General features: G+C 39.4%; 1 protein-coding gene across 1 annotated transcript in view; it reads right to left on the bottom strand.

The window, feature by feature from the left end:
* LOC133504770 (SR-related and CTD-associated factor 4-like) overlaps nt 1–22,018 on the bottom strand; it is a 33,228-nt gene extending 11,210 nt beyond the window's left edge. The window contains exons 1-16 of the mRNA XM_061827355.1: nt 21,774–22,018; nt 20,792–20,875; nt 20,642–20,686; nt 20,365–20,526; nt 20,166–20,283; nt 14,904–15,025; nt 14,675–14,818; nt 14,537–14,607; nt 14,316–14,391; nt 13,816–13,902; nt 13,667–13,743; nt 13,348–13,529; nt 11,265–11,365; nt 11,063–11,176; nt 10,812–10,968; nt 10,627–10,730 (exon numbers count right to left, since the gene is read on the bottom strand). Coding sequence (XP_061683339.1) covers nt 10,627–10,730; nt 10,812–10,968; nt 11,063–11,176; nt 11,265–11,365; nt 13,348–13,529; nt 13,667–13,743; nt 13,816–13,902; nt 14,316–14,391; nt 14,537–14,607; nt 14,675–14,818; nt 14,904–15,025; nt 20,166–20,283; nt 20,365–20,526; nt 20,642–20,686; nt 20,792–20,875; nt 21,774–21,803 — 1,674 coding nt within the window. The 5' untranslated portion in view covers nt 21,804–22,018. The remainder of the gene's footprint in view (nt 1–10,626; nt 10,731–10,811; nt 10,969–11,062; nt 11,177–11,264; nt 11,366–13,347; nt 13,530–13,666; nt 13,744–13,815; nt 13,903–14,315; nt 14,392–14,536; nt 14,608–14,674; nt 14,819–14,903; nt 15,026–20,165; nt 20,284–20,364; nt 20,527–20,641; nt 20,687–20,791; nt 20,876–21,773) is intronic.
* Between the last annotated feature and the right edge of the window lie 451 nt (nt 22,019–22,469).

Below are 22,469 nucleotides of genomic sequence, written 5' to 3'. Positions count from 1 at the left end.
CCACAGTAGTACAAGATTTACATTTGGCCAAAACAGATTCAGATTTTTTTTTTGGTTTGTTTTTAACCCTTCTCTTGTTGGCATCAGTAATGCGCATGGGTCAATTTTACTTGCAGCACCACCCAGCCCCACTTTAAAAAAAAAAATGCACACCCTGCACCAGCATTAGCTTTCAGAATTTCCTTTTCGTATTGGAAATTCTAAATAATAAAAACAAAACAAAACATGCAGAACAGTTTTGCATTAAGCCTTAGTGTACTTTAAAAAAAAAAAAAAAAAAAAAAACATTTGCTACTATTGGCAAATTTGACAAAAAGCATGAGAAGGATTAAAAGGGGATTCTAAACGGGGTAGATTTTGTGCAATATGTCACATGCAAAACACTGCAGGACATTTGCAGTCTTAACAGCTACTCTTGCTCTGTAATTATGTGATGTCAGGCAGCTTCCCTGTTGTTGTTGTACTGTAGTATAACAGAGGGGGTTGGCTCTTACCAGACTCGTCTCATCCCTTGCGCGGCAGTGCCTGGTTAATCCCACGAGCCGGGTGCCGGGGAGGGGGTGCTGGGCCGGGCCTCCCGTCTTTGATCGAAACCCTCATGATGCTTCAACAGTATTCCTTTGTACTTTGATCACTCAACGAGGCAGCTGCACAACAAACTCACCTCCAGTTTTTAGATTAAAAAAAAAAAAAAGTTCTTCGGAATTTTCATGTTGCACGCATCTTTTGGTTTGTTTTCGCGTGGTGGGATTCACACTCACCTGAGTTAGTACTGTCTTGTCAACTTTCACATTGATCCTAATTTGCGGTATCAAAACTTTTTCCTCCATGGGTCAGATACAAAAACAAAAGATGGAAGAGCTCTGTTGACATTCTTCAACATGCCATTATAAATTTCTCTATAGTGTAGAGCATAGGTGTCAAACCTAAGGCCCGGGGCCAGATCGGGCCCGCCGCCCAATTTCATGTGGCCTGGGGAGGCAAACCACGTGTATCAACTTCCATTATTTTTTTTGTTCAAACCTGTACCAAAATCTCAAATTGTTATATCATAAATGATACCATTGAGATATTACAACAATTTTTGTGTTACCAAACAACACCAGTTGGGAAAACCCATTACCTTGATTTTCTGATTAAAAACTACTTCATAAATTTCATGTGTAAATATGATGAGGCGGTTTAAGATGTTTATCGTTTGACAGCCATAAATGCCCTTTGAGAGAAACCGCAAGTACTATGTGGCCAGCGACAAAACAGTTGACAAAATGCAGAATAAAAAAATCTCCTGAAAGACAAATGGAAACAGATGTTCTAGAAAATATAACAAAGTAAGCAATACTTAAGTGCTAATGAGAACCCAAGAAATACAAGGTGCAAGGGCCCTCCTGGAGGCGTCATTTATTAAAGAAATGAATCGTCATTTTGACGGCCTCAACATAGCTGAACAGTCACCAACTGCTGCAAACACGTTGATCCCGGTGAAAATGTATTCCAGGGGTCTCCAACCAACGCAATACCACAAAAAAAAAAAAAAAGAAAAAAAAACCTCACTCAGTGGCAGATCCTCAGAAGTTCCACGAAAAAATGTCTCCGTCACCGGTTTCACCGAGCAACACGATATTTGGTGAACATATCAGGACCCGCGAAAGTGTCCTAGCCATGCACAAATGAACACTGAGTCATCCATTGCAGCTGGAGGCAGATATTTTGGGAGAATTCCAGGGCTCATAATTTGGCAATCTCCAACTGGGAAATTCTTCAAGATGAGCCCCAATCAGAAGTAGGTAAATTTGACAGACGGGTGATGCGAAATTACCGACCTTTTTTGCTACAGCATGTAAAGTGGACCGAGCATGCTGTCAAAGTTTGATGATCAATGAGAATTCTCCATGATAATGGGGTATGGTAGCTTGTTCGTCACTGCTTGTAGCATCACATTTTATTCCTCATGTTGAAGATCCGATTGACAGGTTAAATTCTATCAGAATCTGCCTTATTGGCCAAGTATGTAAACAAGGAATTTGTCTCTGGAAGCTGGAACTGCCTTCGTATGAAAAAACAGTTATGAAATTTGATCCCATGTATTCCAAGCATTCAGCACCAGAAATCAAAGTGTTCTTTTCTTGGGATTGACAAGTTTCTGAAAGGCATTTGGTTCAAAATCACGAGTTGGAATAGGCAAAGAAAAACAAAAGGCTCACCTACATAAAAAGGGTCATTGAAAGAGAACATAACCCACTCACCGCAGGCTTGACGTTTAAGATTGTTTAATTTGTTTTCTCCGAATTAATATAAACCTTGTTTAAGGCCATCGGACAAAGGTCGGGTGTGAGGTGAGCCATGAAGTTAAAATAAGAACAAGCAGAGCGTGCATCGTGCTAACTTAAAAAGCAAGAGCTAGTCTGTCTTGCAAGGCCGGAGATGAAAAACTTGATAAGCCTTCTGTCATATATGTCGGTCTTAATTGCCCACTTATGATAAATCTGCTTCTTTGGCAAGAGCCACGCCCACCCACTTCCTTGTTCTGCGTTCCCCATCTTCACAACGGATGTCGAATGGGACACAATGCCAATTCGTAGCTTGGCAAAACAAATTCATGACATCCCAGCAACGAATACCATCACTCTCTTACCAGTAGTGCCTTCCAGCCCTCTTCCGTGCTGCCGCCGCAAATAGCGGAACGTCATGTTTGGGCGACGTGCCAGTTCATCCGACGGGTGACAAAATTGTGACGTCCGACCCGTGCTTGTCTCATCAGGTTTCCCCTTTAAAACGTCAGTGGCTGAAATCGACGAGAACTTTAATTTTGAGACTTTCAGCAACTAACTGGTTTTCATGTCTCCCTCCTAATTCTGGATGTCAAATTCCAGCTCTGGTCTTCCTGTCTCGAGTTTGTATGTTCGCCGCATACTCCGGCTTCTTCCATTCAGAAAACATACAAGTACGTTTAACTGAAGACAAAATTTTCCATAGGTGTGAATGGGTGAAAACATTTATTTTACTTTCATGTAATGCCTAGAACTTAGTGAATTAAATGAACGCAATGACAAAAATATCTATCAAAGTATACAATAAGGAACCAATCCAGATTGGGGAAAATTGAAGCTGTGGTGGAGGTTTGGACTGAGGGACACTTAAGTTTCCCAAGTTTTTTTTGTTCTGGCTTTTCGTGTGTGCATTACCTGTTTGAATCCAAAACAGCAGATTTCCACTTAACTTTGTAGAGAGGCGTAGCGTGGGCCAAGGAAAAAGCCATGAAATCGGGAGTGCAAATCCGCATAGTGGATGCAGGATTAATCTACACGTAAAGATGGCGAACAATCCCCAGCAAATGACTTTTCTCCAAGTGCGTTAACAATAACCTACTGACTTTTCCTTAAATGTATTGTTCTGGATGCAATTTACATACTAATACTGACAAAATATGAACTTTAATTTATTTGATTAAATGAGCTCCACACCAACATTCAGCTAGTTACACTGCATGTTTTTTTTTTTTTTTTTAAATCCAGCCAATCTGTTAATTTAAATTTTGACTAAAGTTTGAAGTTTGATTTTTAAACTTTCAGCAGCACGTCTGCCTTCAGTTTTTGAAACACGAACGCAGCACCCAAATAAAGCAATAAAGCATCAAATCGTCAGATATGCAAGTCACCAAGTCTCAAGAAAGTCTACCGTCAAAAAGTCACCTATAAGAAAGTCATTACTTGGTTCAAGCAAGTCATAACTCAAACAATATTGCACACTCAACATATACTCTACTGATAACATTTTTCATTGACCTCAACAAAAAGTACATTTAATCCGCTAAAAATTAATGCACACAAAAAATAACATTTAACAACCAAGAACTACATCGGTGTACTCTGGTCATAAATATTGAAATATACTGTAAGTGGAGTAAATATGGAATGATTGGATTTAAAAACACTTTTGGTGCCAGTCCATTTCACAAATACATGTGTATAGGTGTGAAATTGAATTTCATTCTGTAGGTTGTCCCATTATAAAGTTCAGTCAATTGCATTTGCAGGCATCCCTGCAACATCCAATAGAGCTCGTGCACGTGACATCAAGACTTTCATGGCGCCATATTGCCGGTCAAAAAGAGCTGCTCGACAGTGTGGGGGACATTGAACCAGAGCAGTATATTCACAATGCCCGAGACTTGTTGTGCTGTTGGTTGTTACAGCAGACAAGACAGATATTCAAAGAGGTCATGCTATAGAATACCGGCTGAAAAGACCAGAAAACAGATGGATTTGGGCAATTAAACATGATTGATAGTGCCCAACTTAAATACGCACAAGCCTGTGTAGCGATCACTTCATTTCAGGTAGTAATTATTCTTCTCATTCTCAAATTCCCAAGAAGTATATATAATGGCAAGTTGGCTCATTTGAGAAAAATTCGTGAAGTCGTCTCCAACGTACACAGAAGCGTGTTGCGGCCACACGTTAATCTTTGTGGCCGCAACACGCTTCTGTGTACGCAGGCTGAAGCCTATCCCAGCAGTTTATTTTCTTTTTTTAAAATACGCATTGGACTCATTCGAGAACAATGCATATTTAAAAAAAAAAAAAAAAAACCCTGTCAGAGAACTTTACCAAAGTTCAACATCTGGCTGCAACGCGCTTCCATGTACAAGGAGTCGACTCGCTGTCTTTTTTTTTTCCTCCAATCAAAGTTAATGAATGCGAGTTTGTGTAAAACCAGGGGTCATTTGTTTAAATATTGGTATTTGTATGGAGAACATCTGAGTGGCTTTATCACTATGTGGGATTTATTCTTGATTGAGAACATCCAGCAACGAAGTATTTTGTATGTGTAACACCCACTTTTCTACGCTTTCAAACTTTTCCGTGGAAATCTTGACTTACTCACCAGATCCATGTGTAGATCAAGTTGTCCAAGACAAGCGGGTTATCAGTCCAATTTCTTATCGGCAAAAACATCGACTTCGGCATTAAATATGGGTCCTCTATGCCAAGTGTCTCATTTTTCAATGTACCTTCGTTTATTATCACCTTCTAAATGTTTAACGGTATCGGACAAAGCTCTGGGCGTCGTGCTGTAACACGTATTTTCGTGTCGTCGCCAACCGACTTAGCTTTGATCAATGGTTTGTTTGACCGGCACTTCCGGCCAGTGACCTGATTTGATGACGTAGGTGCACGAGCTCTATATGGCGGACACATTTTTCCCCAGAAGAGACGAGGTTCTCTCGCTCTATAATTCTATGCTAAAATGGCAATTTGTTTTGTAATGTACTGTATAAAACTTAATAGAACTGAGGAGGTTTAGCCTGCGATCAGCTATTGGTGAGCTACATCGTAAGGCTAAACTAGATAGCTTACCTGCATCTGCTAGACGGACACCTCGTCAAAGTTGTCTCTTTTAATCAATTTTTGAAAAACCAAGGAAAATATTCTTTTAAAATGGCTAATATTACTTCAGCTGAGTTGTGAAACATCTTGGTATGTGGCTACTACTAGCCCCTGATGTCCAAGGCGTGCACACCAAAACGAACACAATGCAGAGCTGTTAAAATCTATAACAGATTGCATTCATCCCAATAGGGAAAGATTTGATGCATTTGTCTTGAGTTATAAGCATGTTACAGAACAAATTTATCTCTTAAGTCAAGGCACCAGTATATATATTCCAAAGGTGTTTGGCTGTACAGGTTTTTGGTCTGCAGACCAAACAATGAAAACCAAAGATGGCTCGCACAAACCTCCAAGTGACCATTGTAATTTATAGTAGAAGCAAGTGAACCGAATGCTAGGTCAAAAGCGCCACCTCAACAAGAAACTGAATGCAATCAACTATTGAATTGAGTACAGAACAAGACCTGCAAGAAAATTGACTACTTTGCGGAAGCTTCAGGCAGGTCACGTGTTATTTGAAGCGCGATTCATCTTGTTTCATTCTTCCACACCAGTTTTTGTCCAGAAATGGTTGGATTGAGGAAAAAAAGCTTTTCAACATGCCACCATCTTACCTTTTCTCCAATTTTGCTTCAGCTCCTCCAAAGCAAAATCTTTCATGTGCCAAAATTGACAAAACCACTCTGGACTGGGGCGTCCACGGTTGGAAATTTGACAGTCACGTCGACTTAGTAGTTTGCGGTCCAATATGTGACTGTTTTGCCAGTATGCTAAAACTTCAAGTCACAGGCTGACTGCCTACAATATTTCCAAGCAAACTCATTGTCGGATAGCACATGCTTCCTTGAGATTTTGAAGAAGATTCCAAATTCTACATTTGCAAACTGACAAAATCCATCAAGCATAGGGCCATTTACAGTATATCAAAACAAGTGGCTTATTATAGTTTATAACAGTTTAACATTTTTTTGCAAGCTGGAGCGTTGTTTTCCCTCTCTTTAAAGTGTGTTGAGATACTTTCATACCTCATTATGATTACAGGCATGGCTGTAAAAATCCAATTATTGTGAACAACGTACGTTACGTAAAGAGGGTATTGCTGATTAATTTATCACATAAAATTTTCTCAGAAAGCAAGCAAGTTCAGTTATTGTAGGAGAAAGGATGGTACCTTTGTTTCTTGGCATAAGGATGAGAGGTTACTTGGAAAAAAATGGCCCTCCTACACAATCCAAAAAGTTTGAGAACCCTTCAACTATTGTGACCAATGTTTCTACTTTACTGACATACGCCATTATTTGACTACCGGGTACTCATTGTCTCCCCGTGCTGTCAAGACTAGAATACTGCACACACACTTGCAAGCTTTAGTTTTTGGTGACAAATTGTATAGGTTAGTGCGTCTGTTCTAACTAAAGGTACATTTATTTGACAAATGATTGATGACAAAAAAAATTAATAAAATACCACCGAAAAAGCTGATAAATATCGATTTGTTTTCCTGATGGGAACCAAAACCACCGGGAATACTTAAGATATTTAAAACATGACAAAGACTTGTGGAATTATAATATATGTTCATTGTATTCTTTCAGAAATATACCTCAGGTTGTACCAGGCATTGAAATGATCAAGAATTCAAGAAACAAAGTTGGCTAATATTTTTTCCCCATGACAGCATTTGGTTTCTTCGACATAAAAATCCATCAAAGCAGCTGTATGAAGAACTACCCAAACCAAAGGAAGTATCAGAGTCCTCTGCATAGACCATAGACTTTGGTTCTACACACTTTATTCAACATACAGACGGATGCATGCTGAAGAAAATATTGGAATGACAAATTTTGCAACGATTTAATTCCTATCCCCACCTGTAGCAATCAAATAATTTCAAATGTCAGCTGAATGTAGGCAAATGTCTAATAGACCAATCTGGTCTGCATGCAAGTCCATTATCTATAAACTGTATATCAGGTCAAAGTAACTTCGTTATTCAGTCTGCATCCAAACTGCAGTTACAACTCATCTATGAGGCTTAAAGTAACTGCTGGTGTCACATGCTCAGATGGTATAGGCATTTCTTAAATTACCAAATTCTTTAAAACATATACTGAGCCAATTTTTGTCATCAACTAGCCACCGCTCGTGACATTTAATGCAAGCAAATTAGAGTGACTGTTTTCGTTTTCATCAGCAAAACAAACCAATTAGTTTAAGAGCAATTTCGTGTCCTTGTCAGAAACGCACAGTCATAATGAAAATGTAGAACAACTGAACTCTTGCGATCTTACTGGCCAAACACCTGCGCACAAACCAGTACAAGTCTCTATAACAAGCCCCTCCACCCCCCATGTGTTATTTTTCATGTCCACCACAATGGTGTTAACCAAACTGTGGATAGTTAACCAAGAGTAAATGAAAACAAATACTTCATAGTGTGTAATTTGTTTAAAAAAAAAAAAAAGTCATGAGGCTCGTGTATAGTCTATTATCTTGATCAGTTTTAAGGTTTTGCATCTTGTCTAAGAAATTGCCGTGCAATGTCATGATGGATGGAATAACTGCCTGTTTATGGAAGTCTTTCACAGACATTACGGTCAACTTTATTGAATAGCAGCTGAAAAAGTGGTGAGTCGCAGAGTAAATATTTTTATCTGAATGTCATGATTCGCCAATCTGATCCTTGACATTGATGACAGGCTCTGCAAAAAACATTTACTGCATTGTGTACAATATATTTTAATCCAAAACCTCATTTATGTTTAGACTTGCTGAGTATCTTTTTGACGTACTATTGTAAATGTGACACCTAACAGTTGTACAAAACACGTCAGCAATGTTAGACAAACATCTGAGGCAGACAAGGTGTAATGTCCGGATCAGACCACAAGATAAATTTGGAAAATGTCAGACAAGTCCAATTAACTCTTTGCATCCCATCTTCTACAATCACAGGGCTTTATCTTGTGAACTCAAAAGCAATTGGATACACATGTTACCATGGCAACAACATCGCACCGCGTGTATTGTAAAAAGATATTGGGGGTTAACCCTGTGGTCGCGGTGGTCACCTGTGTTTGTTTAGTTGATGCTTGTTTGAGGTGATGTTCACATACTTTTAACACGATGCGCCTTGCAAGCAGGCAACAAAAAGTTCTGTAGCTTAGCAAGCTAGTGCTAGCAGTAACGGTCGTACGTAAAGATGCCAGCGTAATGTCAAATCATGGTCTATAGTTTCACTCTGAAGTAATTCCAATAAATTAATCCAATTATAGTAAGTTAGCACCAACAATTTGTCATGTTGTAATGTTGCTTTGACCAGATTGATTAGAATATATGACATGATTAGAGCAGTGATTTCCAACCTTGAGAGCGGAGGAATAAGTTACAATTAGAAGATCTCACACCACACAAAAATAGATTCACAGTAATTACAGGAAGTCCTCGAGTTACAACGTGCCTACTTTATGAAGCCCGGGTCTCGTCCAAAATTTTGTTCCCAGCACCATAGCGTTTCTGCTAAGCTCATCTATATTCCTTTTATTAGTGTGTGCCGGGAGTATCTTTGCCTTTTCGCCTACCTTTTTACATATTATGGCCCCAAACAAGAAAGCTGGGGTTTTTAACCATGCTGGTCCACCCGAAAGAAAAGTAATTACCATGGAAACGAAGGTTAACATCGTGAAAAGATCAGAGAAAGGAGTTACAGCGACGAACATCGGTATACCTAGGCTTCAGTCGGTCAACCGTAGTGACCATTATTAAGGACAAAGCTCGTATTTTAGCGCACGAGAAGGGGTTTATTCCCTATGAGGGATATAGTGATAAAGCAACTTTCTTTTTGTGAAGAAAAAAAGCAACATTGTTGGATCAATGCCGAGATTGAAAGATTACTTACGCTATGGGTAAGCGGACCAGAATCAACAAAGGCTTATTATCAGCCCAATGTTCATTCAGGAAAAGGCACGGCGTATTTTCCAAACTTTGAAAGAGGAGAAAGGCAAGGGTTACCTGCACATGCTTCCATAGCAATAACTCAGCACACCCTCCCCTTCTTCGTCATTCACCTCTCGCAGTAACGGCATCAAATACACATTTATTTATCTTAATATAGTTTAGTTTTTTTATACAAAGTACTTCGCCGTAAACTTTGACTTATGGTTTAATTTGTCTAACTCGTAAATATGGGCTATGTCGCCAGGGTAGGAATGGATCTCATTCGTACATTGAGAACTTTCTGTACCGTATGCACTTACTGCCATCTAGTAGAACGGCATGTATTTGTTCTGTCTGTCGCTATGCCACACTGGGATGAATAGAGGGAACACACTATTTCTTGTAAATGAATTATTTTTCGATCAGTGAAGTAAAATTTGATAATTTGCCACGGCACACCTGAAGATCGCCTCTTGGCAGTGGGAATCAGTGGACGAGAAAACGTTTGAAGATATTCAGTAAACAGTACAAGTATATTAAGTCAATGAACAGGAAATTTAAATAGACAATGGTCCATCTAATGATTGGATCAGTGATTTTTTTTTTTTTTAAACTCGATCAGTGATCGGACCCAAAAACTCTTATCATGTAAAACCTAGCGTATAGTTGTATGTCAGGCTTAACGTGAAATATCAGTTGATATAAAACCCTTTCCATTTGTTAAATTGTAAACTGCTTGCTGGCAGATATCCAAGTCATGTTCCACTATATGCTCAGTTAACAAAAAATGCCCACCACCCTGTCTGCATGTACTTTGTCCGGCTGCTGTTTATTTCTTTAAGTATGGGGGCTTGACTAATATGCACTTCTAACAGCACATCAACAGAATATAAATTTCAATGTAAAAGCACAAATTAACTCAGGGGTGCAATGAGACGTTTCGAAGGCACCATATGGTCATTTTGACATCTATGGAATTTGAAATATGAAGAAGTCTCCAAGTAAATCTGTCATGCATTTGATTTCCGTCTTTATAGCCCTAAAAGGCATTTTTGTGACTGCTTTTGGTATTGAAGACATTTTATGGCACAATGTTAAATGTTTTGTAAATTCTGGTGACTTCTGTGTGAAAGAAAGAGGTTGATCCACATAAGCGCCACTAGTTGCGACAAACTACATTTTATTTTTCCCAACTTGTCACGAGCTTAAGAAGTGAGCCTCTAACACAGAGGCTGTTCAGCAGTACACAAACAGCAGTAAGAGAAAGGACAGCGTTTAAAGACAGCATTAGCGTTACCTGAATCTGAGCCTCGACGTTCCCACTTGCCGGCGTGCTTTCCAACAGGCCATTCAATGGCGCTGCCGCTTGCTGCTTGTTGAGGTCCAAAATGTTTTTCCACTCTTTAATGATGAGAAATAAGACAACGTGAGAAAAGTACATCTCCTACAATCAGGCGAAAAAGGAAAGATTTCTTGTTTTACCTTCGGTTAGCGTGTCCGGGTCCAGCATTCCACCCTCTCGGTAGCTGTCCAGGTCCTCGGCTCTCACTTTGCTCCAGGGGATGTAGGTCACTCCTTGGTCAACGTCCCAGAACTTTTTGTGTGTTACCTTTATGCCTCTGTTCAAAGCCCATGCAATCTAGAAGAAATCCCACAGGTGTCAGAAATTCAATCGAAAGGTGAACACTAATTAACGCACAATTGTAAAAGAAGTCCGGATAACATGACTGTACCTTCACAGGCTTCCCATTGACTTTGTACAAACCGCGACTCAGCTTGTTCAAGGCAGTGTAGGCGTCGAGCCTGTGGACCATCACAATGTAGGCACAACCTCTCGGGGGAATCATCTACACACAAACAAAAGAAATGATTAAAGAAAGTCGATCTATTTCAGAAGTTGCTAATGACTTGTATCTTGCATGGAGCACCGCTTACGTTGATGGACTCAATCTGGCCAAACTCCTCTAGGAGGGACACGACATCCGATTGCTGGGTTTTCTTGTCCAGCTGACCAACCCACAGCGTTGTGCTGCACACTAATTAAAAAGTAACAAAAATTTAACACCACTCTGTGGCAGACTTTTCCCTAACTTCGAATCAGTTTAATTTGCTCTCTCGCTGTTAGGTTGTCAAATTGTGTCATTGTGACTTATGTACGACTTGTGTTCGCTTAACTAAATGATTACCTATTGTGTTTTTTAATCACTGCAAGACCATTGAAATACCAGATTTTTATCCTGAATTTTGAGAAGCTGTCGGGAGACAGCGGAATCTAGGCTTTTTTGGGGTATCTACCCTCCAATGAGAAACAGAACACAATAGTGTCTAAATCCAAACTAACTTGAAAAGGCTGTAATACATACTGTATTAAAGAGAGGTGAGAAGTCCAAAATTATACTGTGTAAGAGTACTGCTAATTTTGATTAATAAACTGTGAGAACCTACCAACTCCCAAAAGGAGAATTAAGATTTGAACCTGGGTCCTGAGAACTGTGATGCAGATGTGCCAATATGTTTGTAAAGCATATTAAAATAATTTCAGGCAAATACAGTTCCAATAAATTGTCTTACACTACGTTGTTTCTACTTGTTAAACAGCACAATACTGTAAATTTACCGGGCAGATTAGAAAAACAGGAACAAGGCTGCAGTGGATTTGATTACCGGAAATTTTTCCTCTAATTTTGACGTGTCTGAGCAAACACGCTAAGGCCGTGAGCGCTCCCTTTGACCAATGTGAGCAACATCAGACGTATGCACTGTGGTCAATCAGTGTCATCCATTGAAGTTATATGGCTCATTAAAAGGTTCATATTACGCTCCCATTAGAAAGTTTTTAAGAACAATATTGTGTTTTTGCTAACTTACATTGAAAATGTCAGACAAAAAAAAATACACACCAAGCCAACTATTAACTATAAATTTGAAATGTCGCTTCTAACTGTTTCATTTGTTTTGTTTAATCCACAATGATATCCCCATGTTTTTCTTGGTGTAAAACTGATTTATTACTTGTAGAATATCTTTCGCAATCCATGTTGAAAGCTGAATGATGCTCACAACCAGTTATAGGGTCAATGTTATGTTGCCTCCTATATTTAAAATAAAAAATTAGCTTTTTGTGCACTGTATCGTCTGTGCTTTCATCCTTGATCAGGCTGTGCCAAGGTAGAATTTTAACATTATACACCAATTCATCTTCATCTACTTTGGCTTCAGACCAGACTTTTACTAAAAAAAAAAAAAAAAAAAAAAAAAAAAAATCCAGTTTCACCACTTTTTCTTCTATCATTCACATACCCCAGCGTTTGTAATTTTGAGTGTACCCCTTTAAAATGGAAAGGGGGTCAGTGTCAGTTAAACGTAAACAAGGAAGTAGCGTGTGTGGCCCGGTGTGGCTGAGCAGCAGCTCATTGTGAGAGGCAGTGTGCTGCTGTGTAAAAAAAAAAAAAAGAAAAAAAAAAAAAGAAAAACCACCTCAGGCTGTAGTTCACTAGGCTGGATCGGTTTTCCCCTTCACTGAGAGTGTGTAACAAGTGCGCAAATGCCTACCTTAGAGGGAACATTGATGATTATATATTCTTCATAATTGTAGTAACTTGGTATTTAAGGTTAAGGGCTTTTGTGAATTCCAACTGGTTGTGAATGCACCAGAGGGACTCGTCACACTGTTTGGGTGTGCGTCAGCAAGGCAGATGCATATGAATGATGACAGCTCTATTTATAGTTAACTTAAGAGATATTTGATCAATCACCCATTCTCGTGTTTCATCTACAGTACCATATAGCTTTATATAGTGTTCAAAGTGTACAAACTTTTCTGAAACAGAGACTGCGGTTGAGGAAGCAACCAATTATGTTTACTTAATTTTTTATTGGAAAATTATGTTCAATATACAAACTAACATTTACAAACCCCTTTCACCAACAACTTAAGCTTGTAAACCAAGGTTCCACTATATATATGCATCATTAGCACAATGGCCAATACCATATTCACGGAGGCGCAAGCACATACCACTGAGCATTTTGCTCTTGAAGCTTGGGAGACCCTTCTGCCGCCGCTCTCGCTCCCGCTCTCGCTCATTTCTGTCCTGCGAACGAGAGCGCCACCGGCTCTCTCTCGAGTGCGATCTGGAGCCCCTGTGCCTGGGCCTTCTTGTGCGTGATGACGAGCGTGACCGTCTTCTCCTTGGAGATCTATGTGAAAAATTGAAGCAGGTTATCACAGAATCTTTTCCACACCTGAAATGCAGAAAATGATAAATACATGGCCTAATCCAATCAAACATGCATGCTACTTTATGGTGGAATCCACATGAATTCCTTCTGCTTACTTGGAACCAGATCTTCTCTTGCCATAAGCTCCATGTCCCGCTTCGCTATGTACGGATGGATCCTCCCTTAAAGCTCCCTTAGAAATAAACAAAATGCTACAGCAAAATGCTAGCCAGTGTAAACTCCATTTTGTGTCCATGTGGTTTACTTGTGATTTGGAGTTCTGCACGTCATTTGTGGAATGGAATCCGTCTGGCAGCATGTGATGCTCTGCATGACTCAACACTCCACCATACTGAGCATGGGGTGGGGAGGAAGACACCACAGTGGAATAAATCAGCAGCATTAGGAAGCATCTGTTATGTAATCATGCAATATTGTCACAGTTTTTTAAGATCACCAGGGAAACTGATGAGAAATATACAGTGCAACATGACTGGCGGCTACCTGGCATTTAGCAGTAATTTCCTATATAGTCAATAAAAGCACCGTTTGTGGCAGCACTTAGTCACAAACCCACTGAATAAAACCCATCAAAATCGTGTAGCTGATTTATTAACATCTCGACAAACATACATTCAGAAAGGCTTGCTTACAAACGTCTTCAGAAAAGCGCAAACAGAATTGGTTGTGTGATTTCACACTGGGCAGGTAGTCCTGGCACTCTATTTTGTACAAAAGCTAACAGTGCCCTTAAAGAGTTGATACCTCAAGGGTGCTTGCATTCTGTTCCTTTGGAATTGGCGGAATTGTCTCCATGTTGTGCATCAGTTCAGGGATGCCTCTGTCAGCACAAAAATGAAGCACAGTAATATGTTGGTGTCATTGGTCAATGCTTCATTTTAAGTATGCTTCACAACAGCTCCTTTCACATATCTGTTGTGTAGTTTTGTTGATATTTTTACAGTGGAATCCAAAAGGTTACTCACAAAGACCTTTCTGTGTCCTCTGTTGCTACTTCTTCAGGTTCGTCATCATAGTCAAACCGGTCTAGCAGTTTCTGAAGAAATTAATATTTTTAACTATGCAAGGTTTAACTGTGACATTTTGTGAGGATATACAACTACCTCAGCGAGGGTGCTCCTTTCTTCTGTGCGCGCACAAAGCATGTTGGGCTGGGCCACATTCACCTGGTGCGTACTTGGCTCGTTTGTATCATTGGCCATGTGGGTCTTTTCTGCCTGCTGCAAGTTCTGAAGCATCCTCTGGAGCTACAGAATCACATACTTGGGCTTTGTGAAATGTTCTTGACAATTCCCTACAGCTCGAGTAGCACAATTTACAGCAACTACTGACCTCTTGACCATGCGGGGACTGGAACAGCCGGGCCACCACGGCCAAGGCATCGGAAGTGGGCATTTCCGATGTTGGCTCAACAGGAGCCGCTTCCATGGGATGAGGTTGTGGCTCCGTGGGAACTGTACCCATGAGGGGAGGAAATTTATTATTATTATTTTTTTAAAAAAATCATACGAACATTGCACTGTGGATTTTTTGTTTTTCTTGAGGAAAAAAAAAAATCCTTTGGAACATCTTAAAATTTCTGCACAAATTAGTCAAAATCTGTTTAATTTTCATCTACATCAAAACAATGAACTCTAGATATACCGTAATTTTTCATGTATAATGCACCCTGAAGTAAAATGCGCACCCCCAAAGTTGACTTAATAAATTAATCAGGAAAGCCCTTCTACCAATGTACAATGCGCACCACCAATTTGCTGCTCCCCATGTGCTCAAAAAAAATGTAGAATTCTGTATTTATATTTTGATAGGTTTGTACTTTTGTTTGTTACCCGAACAGGATTTTATTAATTGTCTGAACAACAATCATTAATAATAATCTTTGTAAATGTGCTAATCTCACGGTAATATATATCTCGGGGACAGAACATGATTGTCCTGGTCCCTGTATTTGTCAGAACAGAATTCCTCAACCAACTACAATACATGCTGAATTATTTAACATTTTATTAATACTGTTGATAACACGTACTACAATCTTAAATTAAAAAAAACTATACTTTGTGCAGAAACTTTTTTGCATTAAGTATTTGTGCATAAACATTTGTGCATCGTGCAGTTCATCCACTACATTACACATCCTTGGCCAAGCCTTTAAAAAATGCATATTACTCATTTCCAATCTGAAAAGATCCATAGTAGTTACCTTTGGTGCAACGCTGTGGAACTCATCATTGATTGCTTGGTGCTGTTCCTACATTGGATGAACAGTGATCCTCTTTTCCTCCCACAGCATATCGTTTGTGAGGAAGCATTTTTTGAATTCCATGAGTCTTGATTCCCTTTATTCCTCGTTATTGTCAGCGCTTTGAGGCGAAGCTACACAGTGCCAATAGTGCAGCCTCTTGCCCTCCATTCGGCTACAATCTGTGGCAGCTTTTCCTCCTTCTTTGGAAACTGCAGAACTCTCCAACAACTCAAAACTCTCCCATATAATAGATTATTTTCTCCTTTGTCTTCCTCCACAATTTCACATTCGAATAAGCCACTTTGAAATGCCGCACTGCTTTGCAGCTTCCCACTTCTTCGGCAGCTATGACAACTCTTATTTTAAAGGCGGCTGCATAACTAGCCCTTGTAGTCGACATTTTTTGTCTTAGTCTTAGTTAAAACAAACTCACTGGCAGCCATTTCTGATGTTTGGTGCAGTAGCAACAAAATGCTACAATAACGATCGCAAAATGGCAAACCCTTGCGAGCAGGTCAGGAATCTCAGGTTGGAGCAGCACATTTTTATTTTTACTCTATATCCAAGTATAATGCGCTCTACTGACTTTTTGAAAGTATTTTCGGAAAAGTTAAATACACGAGAAATCACAGTATTCCTTATATCAGGCACACTTTTGCAAAGATGCAGTGTTCTAGCATTTACAGCGCAGAGTGCGTCACCCCTCCCCCCCCCCATTATGTTAAGCATATACATATGATCATTCGACTGCAATTCACCACTCAGTTTGGGGGCACGAGCATGTTTACATTAAACTCTCCTAAAAACAACAGCTTTGTCATGTAGCTCTAAAATTGTGACTGCCCAGACTGCGATATTTCAGCCCAATTCTAATTTGAGAAAACAGCTTGCACTAAATTGCAGATGTTTCAGTTGTTGTTTTGGCATAGGATATGGAAAAATTAGCCTTATTTGATTGTGTCACACACCCATCACTAAGTCTGTTCTGCAAACAGCTTCATGAACTTCATCCATCCATTTTCAACACGCTGTTCAGGTTGGTAGGGGTACTGGAGTCGATACCAGCCGACTTCAGGTGAAAAGCGGACTACACTCAGAACTGATCCCCAGTCAGTCACAGGACACATGTAGACAATTACAACCGTTCAAATTCACACTGCCAAGTTGGTAGGAACTGAACACACACAAGCCTGCACCAAAATCAGGTGAGTATACAACTACAACAATCAGTGAAGCCGTGATAGTGAATACAGCAAACAATGTTTCTTTCCACAATGCATGTGCTCTTGGTTGCTGGGTGGTTAAAAATTAAAATGGTGGCAGGTGTGTCAACTGCCACATCTTTTATTCAGGAACTGCAAAAAAAAAAAAAAAAAAAACACATTTGAAGTTACTCAAGTTACTTTTTACTTCAGTACTTTTTTTCATTGGGTAGTTTCTCATTTGAACTCGAATAAATATTTGAGTTAGTTTTACTTGAGGCATTTTCTTTAGTAAAAGTACTCTGGTACATTATTTGGTTACTCTACCCACGTTTGAGTATAACAATAGCGTTCGCCCCAGAGTTTTTTTTTTTTTGATGGCCGCAAAAATGGCAAGACATTTGGCTGCAACTGCATCATCCATTACAAGGTTGATGGAATTAATGCAGGAATTTAGAAAAAAAAGTAAAGCCTTAATTTAACAATTGCGATTATACAGTAGTTACAGTGAAGAAAATAAGTATTTGAACACCCTGCTGAAAAATTGCCAAGCAGCTTGGTGAAAAAAGGTTCACTGTTGGAGCAATGAAGACGAATGATGAGTTCCATCCCAAGAACACCATCCCTACAGTGAAGCATGGTGGTAGTAGTGTCATGCTTTGGGGGTCTTTTTCTGCACATGGGACAGGATGACTGCACTGTATTAAGGAGAGGATGACCGCGGCCATGTATTGTGAGATTTTGGGGAACAACTAATTTCCCCTCAGTCGGAGGATTGAAGATGGGTCGTGGCTGGGGCTTTCAACATGACAATGACCTGAAGTCTTTGGAGGGAGCTGAAACACCATGTTACTCAGCGACAGCACAGAAACCTGTCTGATCTGGAAAAGATTTGTGTGGAGGAGTGGGCCAAAAACCCCCCTGGAGTGTAAGCAAACCTGGTGGACAACTACAGGAAACGTTTGACCTCTGGAATTCCAAAGGCTATTGTACCAAATATTAACATTGGTTCTCAAGTGTTCAAATCCTTATTTGCAGTTGTATTGCACAAAATAAAAAAATAAATAAATAAATATCATACAATTTAGCAGGGTGTTCAAATACTTATTTTCTTTACTGAAATATGATGTCCAACAGAAAGGTATGCAGAATTACATAACGTCCCAGTCATGTTCTTCACTGTATTTTAAAATATGGGAATCAAGAAATTGTTCTGGAAGTGAATTCATACAAGCAGACATCTCTGCATTAACAGCTATTAATGCAATTTTACAAATAATTGGCATTGGCTTTCTGTTACAGGTAAACTTTAACTTAAGACACACCACTAGAAAAAAAAAACTGGACTTCTCCAGAATCTATAATAGGATTTCCAAAATTCTCACTGCATTCTACTCAGGCTGAAGTGGCTGTATGATTTTGACAAATTATGTCACAGTTTGCTCATAACATTTCATCTGTACTGTTGAAAATACCAGGTAGGAGCTTTTCTGTTTTTTTTCTCCATGTCGTCACTATAGCTTTGTCTCCATGCCAAACTGCTTCACAGTTGCCTTACGATGGCAAGAGTGATAACATTCCTCTTAAAAGCATTAAAGTAACTTGTCCTTTTCCATTCTATTTTTTTAAACTTGGGACATGTGTTCAGTGATGTGATGGCACGAAATTTTTTTTAGGAAAGACAATAAATCTGATCCCCTCAAACAGACAAAGCGAGTGAGCGTGTGGCCGTGGAGAACCACGCCCATGACATATTTATGATGTGATGTAAAAATTTTAGGGTCAGTGGGAATGCATATTCATATACAGGAGATAGGATGGTTAAAAAAGGTACATATTTAAATTTCAATATGATATTCAATGTCTTATATTACACATATGTATTGCGGTAATGTGTGCCACAAACCTACAGATTCCTGACTTGCTCGTGGGAGTTTGCCATTTTATGATCATTACCATAACACATTTGTTGCTACTGCACCAAACATCAGAAACAGCTGCCCGTGAGTTTGTTTTAACTTAAACTAGGACAAAAAAAATGTCAACTACATGTTATGCAGCCACTTTTAAAAGAAAAGTGTCATCACTGCTGCAGAAGAAGTGGGCAAGTGTGAAGCAGCGCAGCAGTTTAAAGTGGTTGAAGAAGACGAAGGAGAATTTAATCCATCAAAAAGCATATGGAAGAGTTTTGGGATGTGGAAGTTCCAAAAGTTGGAAGAAAGGCTGCTACAGACTGTAGCCGAACGGAGTTTTGCCTTAAAGCCCTGACAATAATGAGGAAGAAAAGGAACCAAGACTCTTGGGATGCAAAAAAAATGTTTCCTCACAAGTGCCATGGATGGCACAGATGATGACATGCTGTGGGAAGAAGATGCCACAGGAACTGGACTGAGTAACCAATGATGAGTTCCACAGCGATGCACCTTGGATCTTTTTCACATTGGACATGAGTCAAACGGTGCTTTTAAAGGCTTGGCCACCAATGTGTAATGTAGTGGATAAACTGCACTATGTACAAACGTATTATGCACAAATATTTAATGCAAAAAACAAGCGTGTCCTGTGGCTTGACCTGAGATACACATCCTTGCTATATCAGCACATGCACAAGGATTATTACTAATGATTGTTTTAGACATTGTTTTTAAAACAATACAAGTATAAACAAAAGTACAAACTTAGCAAAATAGAAATACAGATAATTCCTAATACTTTAAGCATATGGACAGCAGCAAATTAGTAGTGTGCATTACGCATTGGTAAAAGAGCTTTCCTGATTTTTAGGTCAACTACGGGGGTGCGCATTTTACTTCAGGGGACATTATACATGAAAAATTACAGTACACCTTTTTCTCATAACCTCTAAGTACCATTAAATGTATATTTCTACAATATTTAGGAAAAATGTCATTTTATTTAAAGATGTAGAATGTTATAAGGACACAGACCAATTTCTTGGTGTGTACGCCCCTCTAACAAGTTATTTCTACACATAATGTGAGATTAAAATCATTGCACAACAATAGCTGGATCATGGTAAAGAGATTTCCATTTCCATTATTTCCCCTGTAGAAAATTTCTCCCAAAATTAATAGATTCTGTGCTAGTATTTTCAATTAATTGTTAAATCAAGTTCCTACTTACCGTCGACTGAAGGTGGTGGTAACAGGACTCCATCTGCCATATCCATCAGAGGTTGAATGATGTCCATGCCAAACACATCATTCTTCTGCCACAGGTTCAACACCCGGACAATTTTGTTCTGATACAAAAAAGGATGATGGGTTTAATTTTCCGGATTTTGTCATATTTTACTGTGGCAATTGTACAACAAGAGGAGTACCTTATCATCCTCTGGACATTGGTAAAGATTGTGGAAAGTGTCTGTGAAGTTCTTCACGAACCGCGGCCCAAAGACATCCTTTTCCACGCCAAACTGATGACGGGACTGGCGAATAATGGAGTCCACTACGTACAAGCCAGGTACCTTTAGCTCAGGTTTGCACTGATGAAATCAAACATTGAGACCGAAAAAAAAAAAAAAAAAAGCGGGAGAAAAATCACACAATCAATCCTTGACACCTTCTCTACACATACACTAGCACACAATAGCTACATACCCTCTTGATGAACTTCTCAACAATCTGGACGACATGCTTGTAGAGCTAGTTAAAAAAAACAAGTCATCAATTTAATAAACATCCACGGTAGACTCATAAACACACCAAAGTTTTGTACAATTGCATATTTTTTAAGCAATCACTGCATACCTTGATGGCTTTGATTGCCAACTTGGTGACAGACATCATTTTAGCTCGAGATATCGGCGGCGTCACATCAATAATGGAGAACAACTGAGGGTTTGCACACAAAACCAACACATCAGTTCTTTGTGCAAGTAATCAGCTCCAGCCAAATCATAGCAACAAATGTCAATTGTTTTTCTCTGCTGTAGTGTTTGCACCCAATACACAATTTATTATATTCTCTCGATCGACATGTAAAGAATAGTAACCAGTAAAAAAATGTTTACCAATCCAAGATTAAACAATTACACCCAGGCAGCAAAACGAAGGAGTAAAAAAAAAAAAAAAAAAAGCGAGAACAAAAAATGACCCAGAGATGAATACATTTTTAAGTAAAACGCGGAAAACAACATTTCCAAAACGAGATTTGTGACTTCGAGTATTTAAAAAACGTCACAATCCAGTACTTGACGTTTACCTAAGATATTAAGATTTCACGGGAACGCTCCCAATGTGATGTTTGGAAGCTTTTCATCATAAAATAAAACAACCACACACGCATTAAGCCAGGCTATATATATATATATATATATATATATATTTTTTTTTTTTTTACATAACACTCGGCGGCGGTTCGCTGTTTACTTAGGTCACTTTAAAGCCCTGCTGTTGTTTAAATCAGTTTCAAATTTACTAGGTTCATGCTATCTGAAAAACAAAATACAATGTGCCTTAGGTGTGGTAACCTAGCGACCTCCATTAGCGGTTAGCTTAGCATAGAAACCAAAAGGCCTTGCTTTTGCGGCCTGGCTATCACTAGCGCTGACAATTGCGATTCATTAATATCGACAATTTATGGCAACATACAACACACTAAAGATTTTAAATAAATAAAATCGTCGATTTACAACATCAGCGAGTGTGAAAAAAACAGGCACTTTGAGCAGTTCCTTTAGCTTCTGTTGCCCTTTGGACCAGGCCGGATCGAAACACTAGCAAACTTTACCTCCGTGTTGAACGCGTTCACAGCTTCCATTCTTCTTTCGCTGACTTACACAAACCAAGCTGAAAACTTAGCTTTTCGATTCGTCGTTATTTGTCACCATGTATGTCAAGGCCGGCAATAATAATCTAACCAAGTGAAAGAAAAACGCGTGCCAGCTTCTTCGATGATTACATAGTTTAGTTTGGGCGCGTGCGGGCCCGCGATACGTGCTGACAAGGCTGTGACGTCACACGCGGGGTTGACGTCTTCTTTGTGGTCCCTTGGTTGTTGGCAACGAAGCATTCTTGGAAGACGATCGCCATCATAAGGGTGGAGTGCAAACTGCATCAGACTGACGCGACGTCTTTTTTTTTCGAGCGCATTAAAAAAATGAGTTATTAAGTTGCATTTATTTACAATAAGAGTATTCAAATGGATACTGTTTGTCTGGCACTGTACAGGATCTGATCAAATGCAGCCTGGCCATCGTGATAGGGGGATCCCACCATCACTCTTTTTTTTTTTTTCTCCCCAAATGGGGGTTGGAGTTTTCCCGTCTGGTTGGGTCTGGGGCCTTTACAGTAGCTCCGTGGATGTTGACTGTTTTGGGATGAAGGGCTGTACAAACAACAACAAAAGAAACACGTGAACTAAGGGGTATATAATTAAACTTGACAGGAAGGGGGGAAAAGGGGGTTAAGAAGAATGCAGAAAGTA

The sequence above is a fragment of the Syngnathoides biaculeatus genome, chromosome 8, assembly GCF_019802595.1.
Source record: "Syngnathoides biaculeatus isolate LvHL_M chromosome 8, ASM1980259v1, whole genome shotgun sequence".
In the NCBI taxonomy this organism is placed as follows: domain Eukaryota; kingdom Metazoa; phylum Chordata; class Actinopteri; order Syngnathiformes; family Syngnathidae; genus Syngnathoides; species Syngnathoides biaculeatus.
Note: the sequence above shows the minus strand (reverse complement) of the source record. Positions and strands in the feature narration are given on the sequence as shown.